Source organism: Carica papaya, chromosome 4 (assembly GCF_054855325.1).
Source record: "Carica papaya isolate Zhongbai chromosome 4, ASM5485532v1, whole genome shotgun sequence".
NCBI lineage: Eukaryota > Viridiplantae > Streptophyta > Magnoliopsida > Brassicales > Caricaceae > Carica > Carica papaya.
The window spans coordinates 31,315,433-31,333,269 of NC_142312.1; the positions used below are offsets into that span (position 1 = coordinate 31,315,433).

At 34.7% G+C, this 17,837-nt stretch overlaps 3 protein-coding genes across 8 annotated transcripts; 1 reads left to right on the forward strand and 2 right to left on the reverse strand.

Annotated features, from left to right (window-relative positions):
* Positions 1-1,082: 1,082 nt before the first annotated feature.
* IPT9 (isopentenyltransferase 9) lies at positions 1,083-8,320 on the reverse strand. Of its 2 annotated transcripts, none has more exons than XM_022034565.2 (12): positions 7,831-8,320; positions 7,160-7,213; positions 6,547-6,589; positions 6,304-6,412; positions 5,083-5,281; positions 4,546-4,771; positions 3,807-3,901; positions 3,349-3,443; positions 2,756-2,831; positions 1,723-1,862; positions 1,484-1,639; positions 1,083-1,374 (listed from the first exon to the last, which is right to left on the reverse strand). In XM_022034565.2, exons 1-11 carry the CDS (start codon positions 8,083-8,085, stop codon positions 1,546-1,548), a joined length of 1,386 nt encoding a protein of 461 aa, XP_021890257.1. In that variant the 5' UTR covers positions 8,086-8,320; the 3' UTR covers positions 1,083-1,374; positions 1,484-1,545. The 2 variants fall into 2 exon arrangements, with proteins under 2 accessions (XP_021890257.1, XP_021890256.1); XM_022034564.2 differs by having other exon boundaries at positions 1,083-1,391.
* Positions 8,321-9,288: 968 nt separating this feature from the next.
* TBL31 (trichome birefringence-like protein (DUF828)) lies at positions 9,289-11,410 on the forward strand. The gene is made up of 5 exons (XM_022034504.2): positions 9,289-9,874; positions 10,116-10,287; positions 10,418-10,617; positions 10,719-10,865; positions 11,008-11,410. Exons 1-5 carry the CDS (start codon positions 9,495-9,497, stop codon positions 11,369-11,371), a joined length of 1,263 nt encoding a protein of 420 aa, XP_021890196.2. The 5' UTR covers positions 9,289-9,494; the 3' UTR covers positions 11,372-11,410.
* A 7-nt stretch (positions 11,411-11,417) lies between these two features.
* On the reverse strand, positions 11,418-17,424 carry LOC110808878 (uncharacterized). Of its 5 annotated transcripts, XM_088218998.1 has the most exons (8): positions 17,179-17,424; positions 16,994-17,072; positions 16,236-16,450; positions 14,447-16,094; positions 13,418-14,344; positions 13,234-13,296; positions 12,573-12,730; positions 11,418-11,958 (listed from the first exon to the last, which is right to left on the reverse strand). In XM_088218998.1, the coding sequence occupies exons 3-8, from the start codon at positions 16,332-16,334 to the stop codon at positions 11,755-11,757; spliced, it is 3,099 nt and encodes a 1,032-aa protein (XP_088075124.1). In that variant the 5' UTR covers positions 16,335-16,450; positions 16,994-17,072; positions 17,179-17,424; the 3' UTR covers positions 11,418-11,754. The 5 variants fall into 5 exon arrangements, with proteins under 5 accessions (XP_088075124.1, XP_021890193.2, XP_021890190.2 ...); XM_022034501.2 differs by having other exon boundaries at positions 13,418-16,094; XM_022034498.2 differs by having other exon boundaries at positions 13,418-16,094; positions 16,899-17,072.
* Positions 17,425-17,837: the final 413 nt, after the last annotated feature.

The window sequence follows — 17,837 nt, forward strand, 5'->3', positions numbered from 1 at the left end:
CTAGGGGCTGAAGGAGGAAGTCGTCGGGTTCTTAAGCTCTTGATTGTTTTTGGTTGCGGCTTCTTTGGGAACATCCTCGCCATTCTTGCAGGAGAAAATATATGACAATAACTAGTTGTTGCTAAGGATTGAAAAATATTGAGAATAAGAAAACATATTTATAGGCGTTTGGAACGCAACTAATAACTCAAATTAATATACGCTTCACTTTCAGATTTTTTTTATCAAATAAGGAATTGCTACTTCAGATACAGAAAAAAAATCCAATCCTTAGTTTAAATAACTTAAATTACAACGGATTTTGATAATCTGAAAAGAAATAGAAATTAAATTAAAGAATAAGCCTATAAGATTGACTAACAATTTATTAAACGTTTTTTTTCCCATTTAAGCTAACCCAGTGCATATTTGCTCCTCAACTTTTAATTTATGTCTAAAATAACGAACTATTATTATAAAACTAATTTATGAACTTACAATTAGTTCAAACACGATCGAACGAGAATTCAACTTTAAGGTGATGAAAATTGATAGTCTAAAAAGTTCTTTAATATATTAATTTTCGTCATTTTTTAAGAGATGTTAAGAATAAAAAATTTATTAAACAAAACTCCAAAGGTAGTTGGTTCTTTTCTATCAAAAAAATATAATGAAATTACACTTAACACGATTAAAACCTTTCTCAAATTCGTATTATAATATAAAGTTATAAACTTTCGAAGTTTTAGAATTTTTAAGTTTTCATGGTATCTTATAAGTTATTTTATTAAAATTTAATCATGTAGTCGATTTAATGAAATCATATTTTTCTTAAAATATTTTGTTAATTTATATTTAAGAAAATGCAAAATTACGATATTTGAAAAAGCTCAAGTATCATGCACTATAGACTATGAAATTTTTTCGAAAATTTATAATGTTACTGTTTTTATATTTAAATTTTAAATTATATTTACCTAATTATATATACATAAAAAAAATCAAAATAAATATAACATAACTAATCGATATTCATTTTATTTTTTTAATTTTCAATTGAAAAATCATTCCCTTCAATATATTTCAATTTATTCAATGCAAAATTGAACCACGATAACGAATAATTTACGATAACATATAAAATTATTTGAAGGACTATATTATTATTTTCAGCCTTCACAATTTATCAAATGGCCTAAAAGTTTTTCTTCACAGTTCTCATTGCAAAACTGAAGCAGATGTCCAAAAATCTTGCTCAATGGTCCTTCCTAAGGTTACAAAAGCAAATGGCGACGTCGAAATACTCCAAGAATGAAGAACTTTACATGTTCCAACCGTATAGGCCCGAGATTCGAATTTGAACACTGGTCTGTGCATGAAAAATCTGGCTTCAAACTGGAAGACAATGGAATCTGAAGTTAAATGACAAAAATATCAGTTAGGCATAAACATAAAGCTCCAAGGATTTGATGCACCATAAGAATCAACGGTACCGAAAACCAACCTTCAAGAGGAAGCTAATAACTCATTTCATCGGGTGCCCAAATCCATATTACATATAATAATTCAAGTCAAAGAGTGTACAAGTTCATCTGCAGATCCCTGAGTCGCTCTTATCCAATCTAGGATATCAGAGCAGTCTTCACAACTAAGAAATTGCCTGCGTGTAAATAAATTTAAGTGTGTGAACGTGATAGGGTAAAAAATGAAACCAAATATACTTAGGTACTCCTTTAGTCCTACCGGTTCCTGGTGCGATAACCCTTCAGTTCAGAAGCTTCTCGGTGGTTTGTGATATCTTTGTTCATTTTTAAAGAATCAGGGATAACTAGAGTTCCGGTCTGGTCATGGTATGCATCATAAATGAATTTAAGCACCTTTTCCTGTAAAAGTTGTACACTAGAGATTATCATAAGGGTTAAAACTGTTTGAACATTGAATCTATTGATGAAAACGAATAATCAATGGCAGAAGATTAAAGAGATAATATAAGAATTTGGAATTCCAATGCCCAAATATCAATGAGACATTCGTAAGCATCAAGTCCCAAATAACTTAATTACATGCAACCAATCAGCTCTGCAAATGCCAAAAAGTTTTCAAGAACTAAATAATATACGACTTATAACTTCATAATACGTAGACTGTGCATTTATAAAGCTGTATAATGAACTATCATTTTCTTTTCAATAGAACGTACCTGGTGATGTGAATACTAGATAAAAACTCTATATAATTGAGAATGAAACTCAGTTTTCCATAAGTTTACCCCCAAAATATTAGGATGCATGAGTTTTGGACAGCTAAAATTTTTTTGTTCATGTTTCACCTTTATTAGTAATGAGACATAACGATAAGAGCAAAGAGCTCTTTCTACAGGTATGAAAGAAATGCGTGTCAAAGAGCATGCTAGAATAAGTAGAAGACAAATCAATGTTTTTTTTTTCAGAGTAATGTTGGTTATTTAGTTTGAAGAACATTACGGGCAGGTTATCTGCAGAAAGACATGCATATAGTATCTTTCCAGAGCAATTCACTTCCTTTTCTTTTTGTTAAAATTTCTCTATCCTTCTCCATAGGACAGAGCTGCTACAACCACATCCCAACCCATGCCAACAAGAAAACCCTTGGTAGCCAACTTCAATCCAGGTCCTTGGATTCCCCTATGGTCTTGCTAAAAGGGGAAGTGCTGGCGATCTATGGGTTACTGGTTGGTATTAAAGCATCAAAGACAAAGGAGGATCTCCCAAAACAAAATGAACTGCACATGACATACTAGGGATTTAGAAGCATCTAGCCAGTGATAAATACGCTCATTACGGAACCATGTCATTTGCCTTTTTGCAAAATTCCTGCAAAACAATTTGCAAATTGATAAATATCAATTTAGCCAATTACAGAAAGAGGAACGAACGAGAATGAAATTAAAGTGGATATATTTCTTCCAAGAGAAATGATTCAGAGCTCCAAACAATCCTGGCCTAAAGCCATTCTCTCCCAAAGAAAAAAGTTTGAAGGAAGTGCCTTATAAAAAACTTTCCAGGCCTTAATTGAACACAGCAAACATTGCCATTGTTTAAACAGATCATACGTTAAAATCTGCACTCCTTAGTATTTCTGCATTCTTTTCCGCACATGCACCACAAGAAAGAAAAAAGAGAGAACAGATACTTTCATGCCTCCTCATCTTTTACAAATTTCTCCATTATAGACCTTCTTACCTATCTGACTTAAGTAAATAATGCTGCTCGTGCCTCTTCTTTTCTTTTATGCAATTTCTACTAAATGCATAATATGTTAAGAAAGCTTGAACATAATGAATTGGACTTCAATAGTAAAAATGAATTGTATTCTACAGTAAAAACTTACCGAGAGGCCTTCTGAAATTCAGACAAAAATGCATAGAATTCCCTTGTAGAACTGCAACCCCCTTGTTGCCTGCACTTCACAAGGTATTCCATGGCCTGATAGTAGTGAACCATAGTGATAATACTATAAGCAGTATGTCATAAAAGTCATTGAGCTAGATTACAGATAATGGAACATCCAGTAAAAGCCTCGCCAGGAAGTATGGTAGAACAATTTAAGTTTATTCTTTTCTCCGTCCTCAATAATTAACATAAGTTACATGTGACATCATGTTTGCTTGAAAATGCAGAAGACATGTTTATACACAGCACATGTAGTTGGAGATTTAGTTCACAATTAAAGAGGAAAAAACAAATTTTTTAAACTCCTTGACTGCATAAAGGACCAAATTCTAAATATTACATTGAATGCAACAATAGATTAAAGGAAAGAAAAGAGTGGAAGAACAAACGGCATACCTGTCTGTAACCAATTGCTCGAGTTGCAGAATTTGAATTTGGTAGAAGGCCCATATCAAGAAGACAACTAGCTTCAGACAATAGTCCATCCCGTCCTACAGTTGAGAACAATCCATCAAAGGGAAACATTAACGAATTTAAGGCATATTTGCACATCACAAAACAAACTGACCCATTGTACATACACACTAAACTTGCATTTCAAACACCACCATAACATGGCTCATTCTTGGTGGGAGGAGTTGAAGCCAAGGGCTTTGTTTGTCAATAGACATTAATCAAACTGCTCATGATGTTAAAGAAAACACCTCATAGTGGAATTGACTGAAGGATAGGATACTTAGGAAATCAATTAGCCATCAAAAGTTAAATAGAAAAGTTAACTGACTCAAAAGCACAACCAAACTACCAGACTCACCTAGGTGAAATAAAGCAAAAAAACTGCTTTCAACAGCCAAGTTAATATGTGCTCAACATACATACAACCATGCATATAAAGCCACAACAAAGCAGCAAATGAAAAAAATATGATCACCTTAAGTTTTATTAAGCATGACTAGCAATACAGCCAACTATTCACCAGAATGGCTAATGAGCACATATGGAAGAATACCAGGAAAAAACACAACTACTACTATGTAAAGAAACTTCTACTATATACAGGGAAAACTAGAGAATTTGAGAGCATTATAGCAAAAGAAAATAAATTCACTAAATTTGTAGCAATACCATTATCTACCTGAGAGCATGTCTTCACACCGCAAATCAATTGATCTATAGAGATCTATTCGAGGACTTGAGAGGAAAAAACAGATGAAGTCATAATCCAAATTGTTTGGCACAATTTGCTCAGGAACATCAGAAGAAGAGTCGATATCTTCAAAGCCATCTTTACCATTTGACACAGATTTCTCTCTGAACAAATCATATGGTACATGAAAAGCAGATGGAGGAGATCCACTGGACTGCCACACAGAGATTATTGAGGAAAGGTAAGTAAAGATACTCAACATATCCAAGTAAGAATTCATAAGTCAGCACACAAGACAAGCTTCTAGACATTTGTTTATAACCCAGGTAGTGAACAGAATTATAGAACAAAGGAATTTGCTAATTGGAAGACCAGCTGCCGATAATTTTTATTAATTTTTCACATTTACATCCGTAATGTTTTTGTGCAACTGTCTATATGCATACGAAGAGAGCAAAAGACAGAGAGAGTGGTATTTTATCATTCAGAAAATATAAAAGAAAGAGTAACAGATAACAAACTGACTTTAATTATCTCAAGGCTGCGTCGCAGGCGGTACCAATCATTCGCGGCCAACATGTTAGCCTTTGGATCACCTGCCTTGACCACCAACTGGACAGCTGCATCCCAGTCATCATCCCTCTGTAAATTCTCAAGTTCAGAATGTACTTCAGAAGCAATTTCTGGAGAAGACTTAGGAACATCTGGTTTTCCATATATAAACCTAATTGTTATAACAAAGAAAAGACAATCAACATATGCTGGTAGAAGTTATCTTCTTACATAACTTAAAAACAAAATAATCACTTCACAGCAAATAACAATAATAAAATTTGTTTCCACAAAACACCAAGTTGACGTAGCATACAAAATCATCTAAAATACTCAAAGGATTTTTAAAACTCAACTTTTACCGCATTAAGATAATTTGTTCAGGAAATGAATTGAACAAATCTCGACATTAACAGGATATTTTAATTCAATGTATCAAACATCATCAGTTTAATACACAGATATTAAATATGTGGGACAGAAGAGTTTTGGAAGATTGCAAATCTTCCAACTTCCACTGTTCTCGAAGTCCCACCATTAAAAGAAGATTGCATATGATCACTGTATTTATGCAGTACGCAATCTTCTTACTAAAGTTCACAACCCCATACAGCATGATCGTAATAATACAATCTTAGAATTATAAAATCGCATGTTTTGGAAAGTCAAATTTCCACTGATGACTGCAATATGTTCATCTTACCTTGATGAAAAGTCAGATATCTTTATAAGAAAATTCAAGTTAACTCCTTCAAAGAATATAGCGCTAGCAATAAACTTATTTGTTACGGCTATAATAGAATATACTTAATTGCTTATCAAAGAGACTGGATACATGATATGAGAGAGAATATTTGCATTTCAATTTCAAAGGTTAACTATAGGAAGCTAACAGGAAATTGCTTGACTTGAGAAGTCATGGTCCTACCTTATCAACAATTTTCGCATAATTTCATATTCTTATTTCCTTGGAAATCATTCTTGTATTTGCATACTAACTATTTTACCAGGCGCATATGCAAACTTTAGTCATCATAACATTAGCTTAAGCAAATCAAGTAGTAAATTGTGAAGCACTCTTGAGTGTTGAAGTTTGAGCCTTGATGCATTTATGTTTTTCATAGAGAGGAGGAGAAAGCATTTGAGAGAAAGAATTCATAAAGCTCACCTACTAAAGGACATGCAGAAACATACCATCGCAAGTACAATCCAGTGCCCCCAGTGACTATGGGAACATGTCCACGGTTAAGTATATCTTGTGTAACTTGCCTTGCATCCTCACAAAATTGCCCAACCGAGTACTCTGGAAAGCATGAAACTTTTTTTCATTGACAAATAAAAAAAAAAAACTAGGGAGCATATAATATGGAAATATCATCAATATTAAACATAAATATCATCAAAGTTGACATTTTCATGATTCCACAGATAACATACCTTCAGATGGATGCAATATGTCAACCAGATGGTGTGGCACTTCCTGCAAAAAGGATTAGGGCTAACAATTATCTTTAGCTACATACACCTACTTATCAAGGTTCAGTTACTGAGTAATAGGCTATGCAAAATCACAAGGGAAAAAAGTACTATTGAAAGTTTGACAACAAGAACTATGTCTAACATCAATTCAGCAAACTAGCTTGGAACTCATTGATTCACTATCAAGAATGATAATTTATGCATGGTATCTGTCACCAATAAAAGCAGTGTCCCCTGTCTAAACATAGCTTATTATCAATAAAATATGGGACAAGAACCCTACTTTAGTGATTAGTTATAACTAAGATCAAGGCATGCACTACTTTAATTTCTTCCAACTTCTCAGTGAATAAATAGAAAAATATAAATAAGATTATGCGCATTCTGTGTGTCCTAATTAAAATGTGATGATGCAAGCATAGAAGACGAGCATCACAAACGTATCCAGAAGCTCAAAATTTTTAGTCAGTATATGGCAACTCTTCATAGCAATGGCTTTCCGCATTTTCAAAAGCTTAAAAATAGATTTCCACAGCAAAAGCACACATTGAACTCATATATCTCTATTTACCTTTCTATCAATGAGTGAAGGCTTTGCAGATCCAATATCAAGACTCCGATATACCTGCTACCCAAAGATAGTAAGTCCATGAACAAGCCATGTATTTCATATCAATACTAAACTTCTTTGGTGCATTAATCCATGTTAATATGATAAAAGTGTTTGTGGAGGGATAAAGCTTAACCTTCCTAAATGAGAAGTGGAAACGAAAATTAGAGATGTGGGAATTTGGATGTTTAAAAATAACAATTCTGAAAAATTGGTTCCTTTCCTTCAATCAAATTTCTAAAGAGTCCTTAAACCTCGACCACTCCAATGATAAATTCTGAAAAATAAGATCCCAATATCATTATCATTATATATATATTGATTTTCAGCATACACCTTACCTCAAATAAAGCTAGGCCTAGGTTTAGTTGATTCCAAGTATTTCTTTTCCTAGCAATCAACCCAACTAATACCAATCAAAGCAGACACTCGAGCAGTAAATTTCCTTCCTACATCCCATTTCCTCATTCCTCGGAAACCAAAGAACAAAACTTCAATTGTTTAAATCCTTAGGGAAAGGCCCCAAACTCACTATATTTCCCTTCCATTTTCCCATCAGCGAAACAGACTGAAAAAGTACAAGAACCACCAAACGTACGACAGACAACCAAACAAAAGCTAACTACACTGACCTGAACAGAGTCGGCACTAATGATTTCACCGTTGAGTCGCTTTGCCAGTTCCAATGCAAGTCTGCTTTTGCCTGCCCCAGTTGGCCCTGATATCACAATCACCTTCTCCTTCTCATTCTTTTTCTTACCGTTGACAGAGACAGAGCAAGTGGTGTTGGCACAGAATCTCCTGCGACTAGCGAACGACGCGAGGAAGGGTCTGTGCCGTTGCAGTTGCAAGCAGCATGCGCGGATTCCACATGCCCCAGTTGCCATTGTCGCACCTTGTCGGTGTTTGAATTGCAGAGGAGAAGGTGGGTATCTGTTGTTGTTGAAGATTTGATACGTGAAAGTTATCTTCCTGTTGATTCTACTTTCCGCCCCGCCCCGTTTCTCTTCTGGGTTGATTATTTTACAGCATGAGATATTTATGCAGTGATTTTCTTCTTCGGCTAAATTAGTAAACAACTTCCAACAGTGGAAGTGGGAGAAGAAGAAAGAGATGAAACATAGTGATTAATTTTATCTAACTTTCTTGAAATCATATATAATATAAAAAATTCCACAATTTGTATGAATTATTATATAATCTTAGTAATTCATTCAAATAATATAAATATACAAAATTTATTCACGTTAATAAGAATGATATTAGGAGTTCGTTTATTTTATTCTAAACCTAGTTGGACAATTTATCATCGTTGATGAACGATAAACGAGTTTAAAATAAACTTGTATGTTTACAAATTTTTCGTTTATCAATCCCTTCGAGAGTGACTTTACCTAAAGATATCTTAATCATTCTCTCAACGATCCCGTTACATGTAGATATGTCGTTGGCAATCTCACTCGCCCAAATATATAATATATTTATGCAAGTAGTGAATTAATTTGTTTTTGATTATTTTTTTATTGTATTTAACAATAATATTTTTTCATCATAAAAACGTAATAGAAAGAAAATTATTTTTTTACATTTTATTTAATAGAAAATCATATATATACGATGTTTTATTATAAGGTTGTTCATGTCGGGTCATTCAACTTACTCTTTTTATATAAAAATTAGGTCGTAAAGTTTAGTAAAAAAATTAGATCATAACAGACTTTTCATGTATTTTGAAACTCATTATATCAAATGTATATGTGTTTATGTCGATAAAATAAACAAAAGTTGTTGCATTATTACAAATTATATTCGTCGTGAACGTATAGAGTAGAGATAGTAAAGTGGATTATCGTTATATTCGTGAAGTTGATTTCGTGTTTATGTGTGTGTGTATATATAAAAATGCTCGTGTAAAGTGAAACAACTTTAAAAACCTATTTTAGTACTGTTTTCGGATTTTGAAAAATTCATTTTGTAATTTAAAAAATTTTGATTTATTAATAAAAAAAATTATAATATCATTTTCGAATTTATGAAAATTTAAAATTATGAAAAATATGTTTAATTTAATAACAACTATAATGGTTTACTTAGTTTATTTCAATCACATCACAACATCACAATGGCAAACAAGCTTCACAAGGATGCTACACTGATAAACTAACATACTACCTAAACTACAAACTTACCGACTGGTGGTTGCATGTGAAGTAATTCTTGCTAATGCTTGAATCTCAATCCAAACAATTACAAAACACCTCACAGAATCAAACTCCGATCACCGATCAATTCCCAAATGACAACACAAAAGAATTTAGTCGATCATCGGATTCAATCCCTCTTGCCAGTGGCACTTGCTTCTGTTCTTGTTCTGGGAATCGCAAGGTTAGTTTTGGACAACTTGAAGAGCAACCAGAGCATTGTTTTTAGGCTGTATGGAAACTGTGTAGGAGATTACAGGCAAAGAAAACCAGTCTTCGTTTCTGTTGAAGATGTTATGGAGGATGATTGCAATGTTTTCGAAGGAAAATGGGTATGGGATAATGAGTCATACCCCCTTTATACAGAGGGCAGCTGCCCTTATTTGGTCAAGCAAACAACTTGTAAGAAAAATGGGAGGCCTGATTCTTTCTATCAGAATTGGAGATGGCAACCTACTTCATGCAATTTGACCAGGTAGATTTCTATATAAGTGCGTGCATATATTATCATTTTTCTGGCAATTTCTTAGATACCCAGTAAAACTCTTGCATGATTTCGATCTATCATTGACAATTTGGTGTATATCTACGAAAGGTATTGTATTGGCCATTTGAAGTGCTTTGAGAACAACTTTTGTCATTTGTTTGACTACAGCAGACTAAAGGAGATTGAATGAATTTGTGGTATAAAAAAGTACATGTATTTGATCTCTCAGATTTGACCCGCTAAAATTACTGGACATATTGAGGAACAAAAGACTGATGTTCATAGGAGATTCAGTACAGAGAGGACAGTTTGAGTCAATGGTTTGCATGGTGCAATCTGTGATTCCTGAAGGAAAGAAATCCTTCCACAGAATTCCTCCCATGAAGATATTTAAAGCTCAGGTATACAATCCTGCTTCGTACTAATTCAAATCAGATTGGACTGTTTACTATTATAGAAAAAACTCATTGTATTCTTCCATTTGCATATATGACACCACATGCAATCTGATTCTTTTTTTCTTTTACTCAGGAGTATAATGCATCAATAGAGTACTACTGGGCTCCTTTCATTGTAGAATCCATTTCGGATCATGCAACAAATCATACGGTGCACAAGAGACTGGTTAACCTTGACTCAATTGCTAAACATGGAAGAAGCTGGCAAGGAGTTGATATTTTGGTGTTTGAGAGCTATGTCTGGTGGATGCACAAGCCTATCATCAATGCTACGTGAGAGTGCTAGCTAAACTATCCTTACTCTCCACTAAGTATTTCCTTACCTACAATATATAATTTTACATGCTACAACCAAAATGAGAATTTGTTTACAGATATGGATCACCTGATAATATCCAAGAGTACAATGTCACCACTGCATACAGATTGGCTCTACGAACTTGGGCAAATTGGTTAGACTCTAATATCAACCCTCTGATGCAAAGGGTCTTCTTCATGAGCATGTCTCCAACACATTTGTGGTAAGTTTCTGCAGTATAGTTCACAGAGGGCAAAAAACAAGAAGCAACAGACGAAAAACTGTTTCAGGATATTATACCAACTCAATATTTTGACGTTTTCACACAACAAAGAAATAATAACTATCCAATTTCCTTTGTGTAGGAGCTGGGAGTGGAAGCCTGGAACTGATGAAAATTGTTTCAACGAGATGTACCCTATCCACGACTCATCGTACTGGGGTACAGGATCAAATCTTGAAATCATGGAGATAATTTCTGATGTACTGCATGGACTAAAAACAAATGTCACGTTTTTGAATATCACCCAATTGTCCGAGTACCGAAAGGATGCTCACACATCAGTTTACGGGGAAAGAAAAGGCAAACTCTTGACAAAGAAACAGAGATCTGACCCAAAACATTTTGCTGATTGTATTCATTGGTGCTTGCCAGGAGTCCCCAATACATGGAATGAGATCTTGTATGCGTATTTGTTAAAGAGTCATAAGAATCAATTCTACTTTTAGAACAGCATGAATAGAAAAGCAAGAAGAGAGTTCATGAGACATGCAATGACACGTGAAAATAGGAGTAGTAATTTTTATTCTGTTCATTAAGAATGAAAATGCTACAAAGCCCAAAATGGTCCTCTACCTCAAAACTGAAAGAAAAATAATCTAGTACTAATCAATTAAATATGTACAAGAAATACATAATATTTGACAGAGAAATATCCCAACATTTTTGAGATCTAAGATATAACTACTTTATTACTGTATCAGAGGACATGAGAACTTTGGGACCATTATTCAGAGAGTAGCATCTAGCTCAATATATTGATCTGATTAAGCAACAGAGGGGCCGAATACCAGTCCAGTTACACTTATTCACAGAGATGCAATTTATTTACCTATAGGAGTTCCCACTCAGTGTCACTGTCACATATATGACCATGTGAATTTCCAGTCTCTAAATTTGTGGTGGCTGTTGATGGCAAGCAATTCTGCAAATCATCTTGGCACGGCCCCATATCAACATCTCCAAACCAAATTGCTAGTTGCTCGTATTCTTTTTCTAGCCTTTTTCTTGAAGTAAATGCATCCTGGATCTTTTTCTAAGAAAAGAAAAGGAAAAGGATTTAGGATGATCATCTATGAGAAAAAAGCATTCAGACAAGGCATTGAGATTCTCATGGGCTCATTTCCAGGAAATGCACCGAAAAACTTCAACCAAATGTCATTTACTGAATAACAAGAAATGAAAGAATAAATTTATCCTTTTCAAAGTGATATTAAATTTTTTTTTGCTAGAAACATCTTCAAAAAAATGCTCTCTTTTGTCATGTTGACCAAAAATTATCGGAAAAAGTTATGTTAACCACCTTACATGTTGGAGTAACCAATATGCAAAGCCTGTCAATTTGAGAACATAGCATTAAAAACTAATGGTCTGATTAAATATGTCAGGTATTCTAAGAGTAATCACCATTTCTAAAATATTTTGTATTTTAAAAAAGTAATAAATTGGTCAAGTTGATCAGAAGAAATTAAAAGTTGTGAATACAATGAGAAAAAAGCATGTCAAGTACAATGTTAATATTCATCAACTCAAGCAACCTCATTCAAAATACTGTATTTAAAAGTAGGAAACCTTGTGAAAGATCCCCCGGTGTGCTTAATGTTAACAAATAAGAATTACACTCAGAGAGACAGGGCGAGAGAAGGAAACCTTGAATGATCTGAGTTTCTGGCTTCTACGAGAGACAGCATAGAGAAAACTATCACCCACTATATCACAGCCATTCTCCAGGTTCACATTGTCAGACAATTCAATGGTTTCCAACTTAGAATAATCAACATCATCATTTCTGGAGTAGGATGGAGCTCCTATGCATTATTTTCAAAATAGTGTATTAGATAGAAAGACTCTAAAAAGACATACTACTCAATGCCATAAAAGTATAGTGGCATAGAAAATATGATCAACTATGTTTCACATTTTCTCATTTTTCCCTCCTCTTGTAACCAAGCAATTACTTAAGGGTACTAAAAAAGTTGCTCATGTTTTCATAAGAATTTAATTTGAAGATTAGAAATACAACGAAAAGTATCCACGACGTTCATCAAATTCCTGGACAAGAATTTAAAGAGACAATGATCATATTTCATCACAAAAGAAGGGACCGGCAGAGGTTTTGGGGGGGGGAGATGAGAGAATAACAACTTTTTATATGGTTAGAATCGTCAAATCAAATTTTGTCAGGACTAGTACAACATCATCATGACTGCAATTACTATCAATAATGAAACATAAAATTAAGTTAAGGGAGATAAAGTGCTAACTGAAAAAAAAGAAAAACAATTCCACATGGTCCATTTTTCTGACATACCAATGCATGATGAAGACGTAGGACTTTTTAGTTGAGCTGGTGACAACTCAACACTACTATTTCCTGAAGATTCATTCAGACAAAAATTACAATGATCAGTTTCATCGGTGACTTCTCCTGCTAAAATTGAATAAAAAGGAGTTGGAAGAATATATCACATAATAAAGGGAGGGTGAATACCTACCAATTGCATTTAAGGATAGGACATCTCTCGAAGGAACCATCTCCGCTACCTTTCTCTCATGGGGTGGGACCAGTGTGAAAGATGCAAAAGCACTTGGACCATCAAGAACAGCCCCACTTATGCAAACTGAGTTATGATAACATTCTGTACTTTCAGGAAAGGTTTCTGGTGAATTGGTAAAAACATAATATGGCTCTGTTAGTAGAGAACTTCTGGATGAATCAACCTCAATCACTGCCATATTTTCATCACAGGAGATAACTGAAAATTTTGTTTCAGGAGAATCAATGGAGCTAGAAGCATTATCAGAATATCTGTCCACATTTTTTGAGGATTCAACCTGTGTGCCGTTAACTGAAGTTACAGGTGAAACATTAGTTCTAGATTCACATGCATCTTTATGTTTGCAATCTAGAAGAGAACTTCCCAAGGAAGCAACTTCAGTCTCAGCCAACTTTTCATTACTGGAGACAACTGAAATGTTTGTTTCAGGGGAAGCAATCATTTTAGAACCATCAGAAAAGCAGTCACTATCACAATGTCTGTCCACATTCTGTGAGGATTCAACATGGGTGCCATGAACTGAAGGCACCAGTGAAATATTGGTTCCAGATTCACATGCATCTTTATGGTTGCAATCCAGAGAAAAACTTCTGGAGCAATCAACTTCAGTATCTGCCACCTTTTCATCACTAGAGATAACTGAAATGTTTATTCCTGGAGAAGCAATGGTGCTAGAAGCATCAGAAAAGCAGTCATTACAATGTCCGTCCAAATCTTTTGAGTGTTCAACCTGTGTGCCATGAACTGAAGCCGCAGGTGAATCATTGGTTATAGACCCACATGCATCTTTATGGTTGCAATCTAGAAGAGAACTTCTGGAGGAATCAGCTTCAGTCTCTGCCATCTTTCCATCACTGGAGACAACTGAAATGTTTGTTTCAGGAGAAGCAATGGTAATAGAAACATCAGAAACACAGTCATTATCACAATGTCTTTTCACATTTTGTGAGGGTTCAAAGTTTGTACCACAAATTGAAGTTGCAGGTGAACCATTGGTTCCAGACCCACATGCATCTTTATGGTGGCAATTTAGCAGAGAACTTCTGGAGGAATCAACTTCAGTCTCTGCCATCGTTTTCTCATTGGAAACAACTGAGAAGCTCATTTTAGAAGAAGCAATTATACTTGAAACATCAGAAACACAGTCATGATCACAATGTTTTTCCACATTATGTGAGGAATCAACCTGCATGCCATGAACTGAAGCCGCAGGTGAATCATTGGTTATAGACCCACATGCATCTTTGTGGTTGCATTCTAGAAGAGAACTTCTGGAGGAATCAGCTTCAGTCTCTGCCATCTTTCCATCATTGGGGACGACTGAAATGTCTGTTGCAGTAGAAGCAATGGTAATATAAAAATCAGAAACACAGCCATTACCACAATGTCTTTCCACAATTTCTGAGGATTCAACCTGTGTATCATAAACTGAAGTTGCAAGTGAAACATTGGTTCCAGACCCACATGCATCTTTATGGTGGCAATTTAGCAGAGAACTTCTGGAGGAATCAACTTCAGCCTCTGCCATCTTTTCCTCATTGGAGACAACTGAGAAGTTCATTTTAGAAGAAGCAGTTGTACTTGAAACATCAGAAACACAGTCATGATCACAATGTTTTTCCACATTTTGTGAGGATTCAACCTGCATGCCATGAACTGAAGCCACAGGTGAATCATTGGTTATAGACCCACATGCATCTTTGTGATTGCATTCTAGAAGAGAACTTCTGGAGGAACCAACTTCAGTCTCTGCCATCTTTCCATCATCGGGGACAACCGAAATGTCTGTTGCAGGAGAAGCAATGGTAATATAAGAATCAAAAACACAGCCATTACCACAATGTCTTTCCACATTTTCTGAGGACTCAACCTGTGCATCATAAACTGAAGTTGCATGTAAAACATTGGTTCCAGATCCACAGGCATCTTTACAGTGGCAATTTAGCAGAGAACTTCTGGAGGAATCAACTTCAGTCTCTACCATCTTATCCTCATTGGAAACAACTGAAAAGTTTGTTTCAAAAGAAATAGTATTTGAAACATCAGAAACACAAATGTGACCACAATGGTTTTCCACATTTTGAGAGGATTTAACTTGTGTGCCATGAACTGAAGTTGCAGGTGAAACATTGGTTAAAGACCCACATGCATCTTTATGGTTGCAATCTGCCAAGTCATTGAGAAATGGGCCTCCAGAAAATCCTTCTTCAACAGATAAGATTACACTCACTACCCCACTTGCAGATGACATCTCGATTTTCACATTTTCTTCTACTTGTTCAAGTTTCTCAACTTCTGGAATATCCTCAATTTGTCCTGAGCCAATATCAATATCTGCACCCTCGCAAGGATTCACATGGTTTTCCATAGAACCAGTTTTACCTACCTTAAAATGGAGTTGCTTATTAACAGCATCAACATGATCATTTTCAATGCCCATAGTTGACTTGGTATGGGTACCAACCACAGCATTTTTCTTGCAGGCCAGCACTTGACCTTCTCGTTTTACAGGGTCCACTAAAGGAGGAAGTAAATCATGGACGACATCAGAATAGAACCTCTTCACACTTTCACCAATGTTCTGCACCTGGTTTTCAACATACTTGACTCTATCCTGTACATGAAAGCAGTGAAAAAGTTGTGACAAAGTAACCAAGGAGCTCCCAGGCATAGCTGCAGAATCAGGTTCGCAGGAACTGCACTTTTACATGGGAAAGGAAATATGTGTAGTGTTTATCAAACATAAAAACAATACCTGGCTCTGATTCATAATTTCATCCATATCATATCCTATTGTCTCCAACTTCTGGTAAATGTTCCCAACCCACGCCATACTCTTGGATTTTAGATCCATAACAGCCACTGTAAGATTGGCGGAACAAATTTTCCAAGAAACCTCCACAGCCGGGGAGGATATAACAGTCACAGCACTATCTCCCCCCCCCCGCCCCCAAGTATTATCACCTTAACCTGCAACAATCAAGAGATACAGAGCAATTCTAACATCCGTAATATCATCGTGATCGATACACTGTAAATAGTAAAGATGCTAGTCCCAAAAGAGAAATGATCAACCTATAAAAAATTTTTGGAAAAATCAACAAGAACTGTCATCTTAGTCCAAGGTGATCACCCAAATTCAACAAGTTATAAAACTAAATTGACCGCCTTTTCAAAACCATGAACAAATTAAAAATATAAACTTAAAAACCAAAACCGATGATAGGGTCAAACCCAAATTGACAAGGTTAGACGAGGATGAGAAAATGGTTTAAAATTTCACTACAAAGCATCTTGCATAAGAGCCAAACGAATAAAACGATCCGCATCCTAAAAATTGCATACTTGTATAGGTGTATATATATATATATATATAGATATAGATAAAGAGAGTGAGAATTGAAAACGATGAAATTACCAAGTTTAGCTTGAAGAGTAAGCAACTATGATCAATCATAGAAGATTGAGACAGAAAGCTTTAGAAAAAAGAAAGATAAAGAAAGAAAAGTGAACCGGAAGCTGAAGTCAGCCGGAGCCCGGTGGTGGAGGAGAGTATCGTCGTGGACCTTCACTTTCCCATACCTTGGTTTTTCTGTGTGGTGGGTGGAGGAACATTGAGAGGGTTTTTGGCGTAACCAGAAATTAAAAAGAAATTAAAGAGAGAGAGAGAGAGAGAGAGGGTTTTGGGAGAAACGAACAGCGATTAGAAGATAAATTCATATTTTGAAGGCGATAAGAACGGCGACGTTTTACAAGCGAGAAACTCGTTCCGTTTCTATCTTTCTTCCTTCCTCCCTCTTGTAGACTTCGGCTTCTGAGGGAATTCTACTCTGATAATTTTACCTCAAAAAACAAAGAAAATAAAATGTGTTATAATTAGGGTTTGACTAAAATATATATATATATATATATAATATATACAAACAGCCTTAATTGAAAATTTACTGTCCTCAAAATAATAATAATAATTAGCATGAAAATATTAAATTATTCTTAAAAAGAATTGGCACTCGATAAATTTTTTATTTTAATTATATTTAAAACAGTTGCTCTCTTCAATTTAAATTAAATATTTTTAAAAAAATATACGAATCTAATTATGTTGAATATTTTTCTAATTATTTTTTAATATGTAAAAGTATAATTTTATTATTACAAATTTAATTTAATTACATATTGGGATGTATAAATCGTAATCCAAATTACGTGTTAAATAACCCAAAAATTAAAATAGTAATAATAATAAAAACAGTAGAACGGACATATTTCCAAAGAATTTGGACTGTCCAACAGTTCATAAAAAATGTCTTGCTCATACAATTACAACACTAAAACAGAAGAACGATTACTAAGCTCT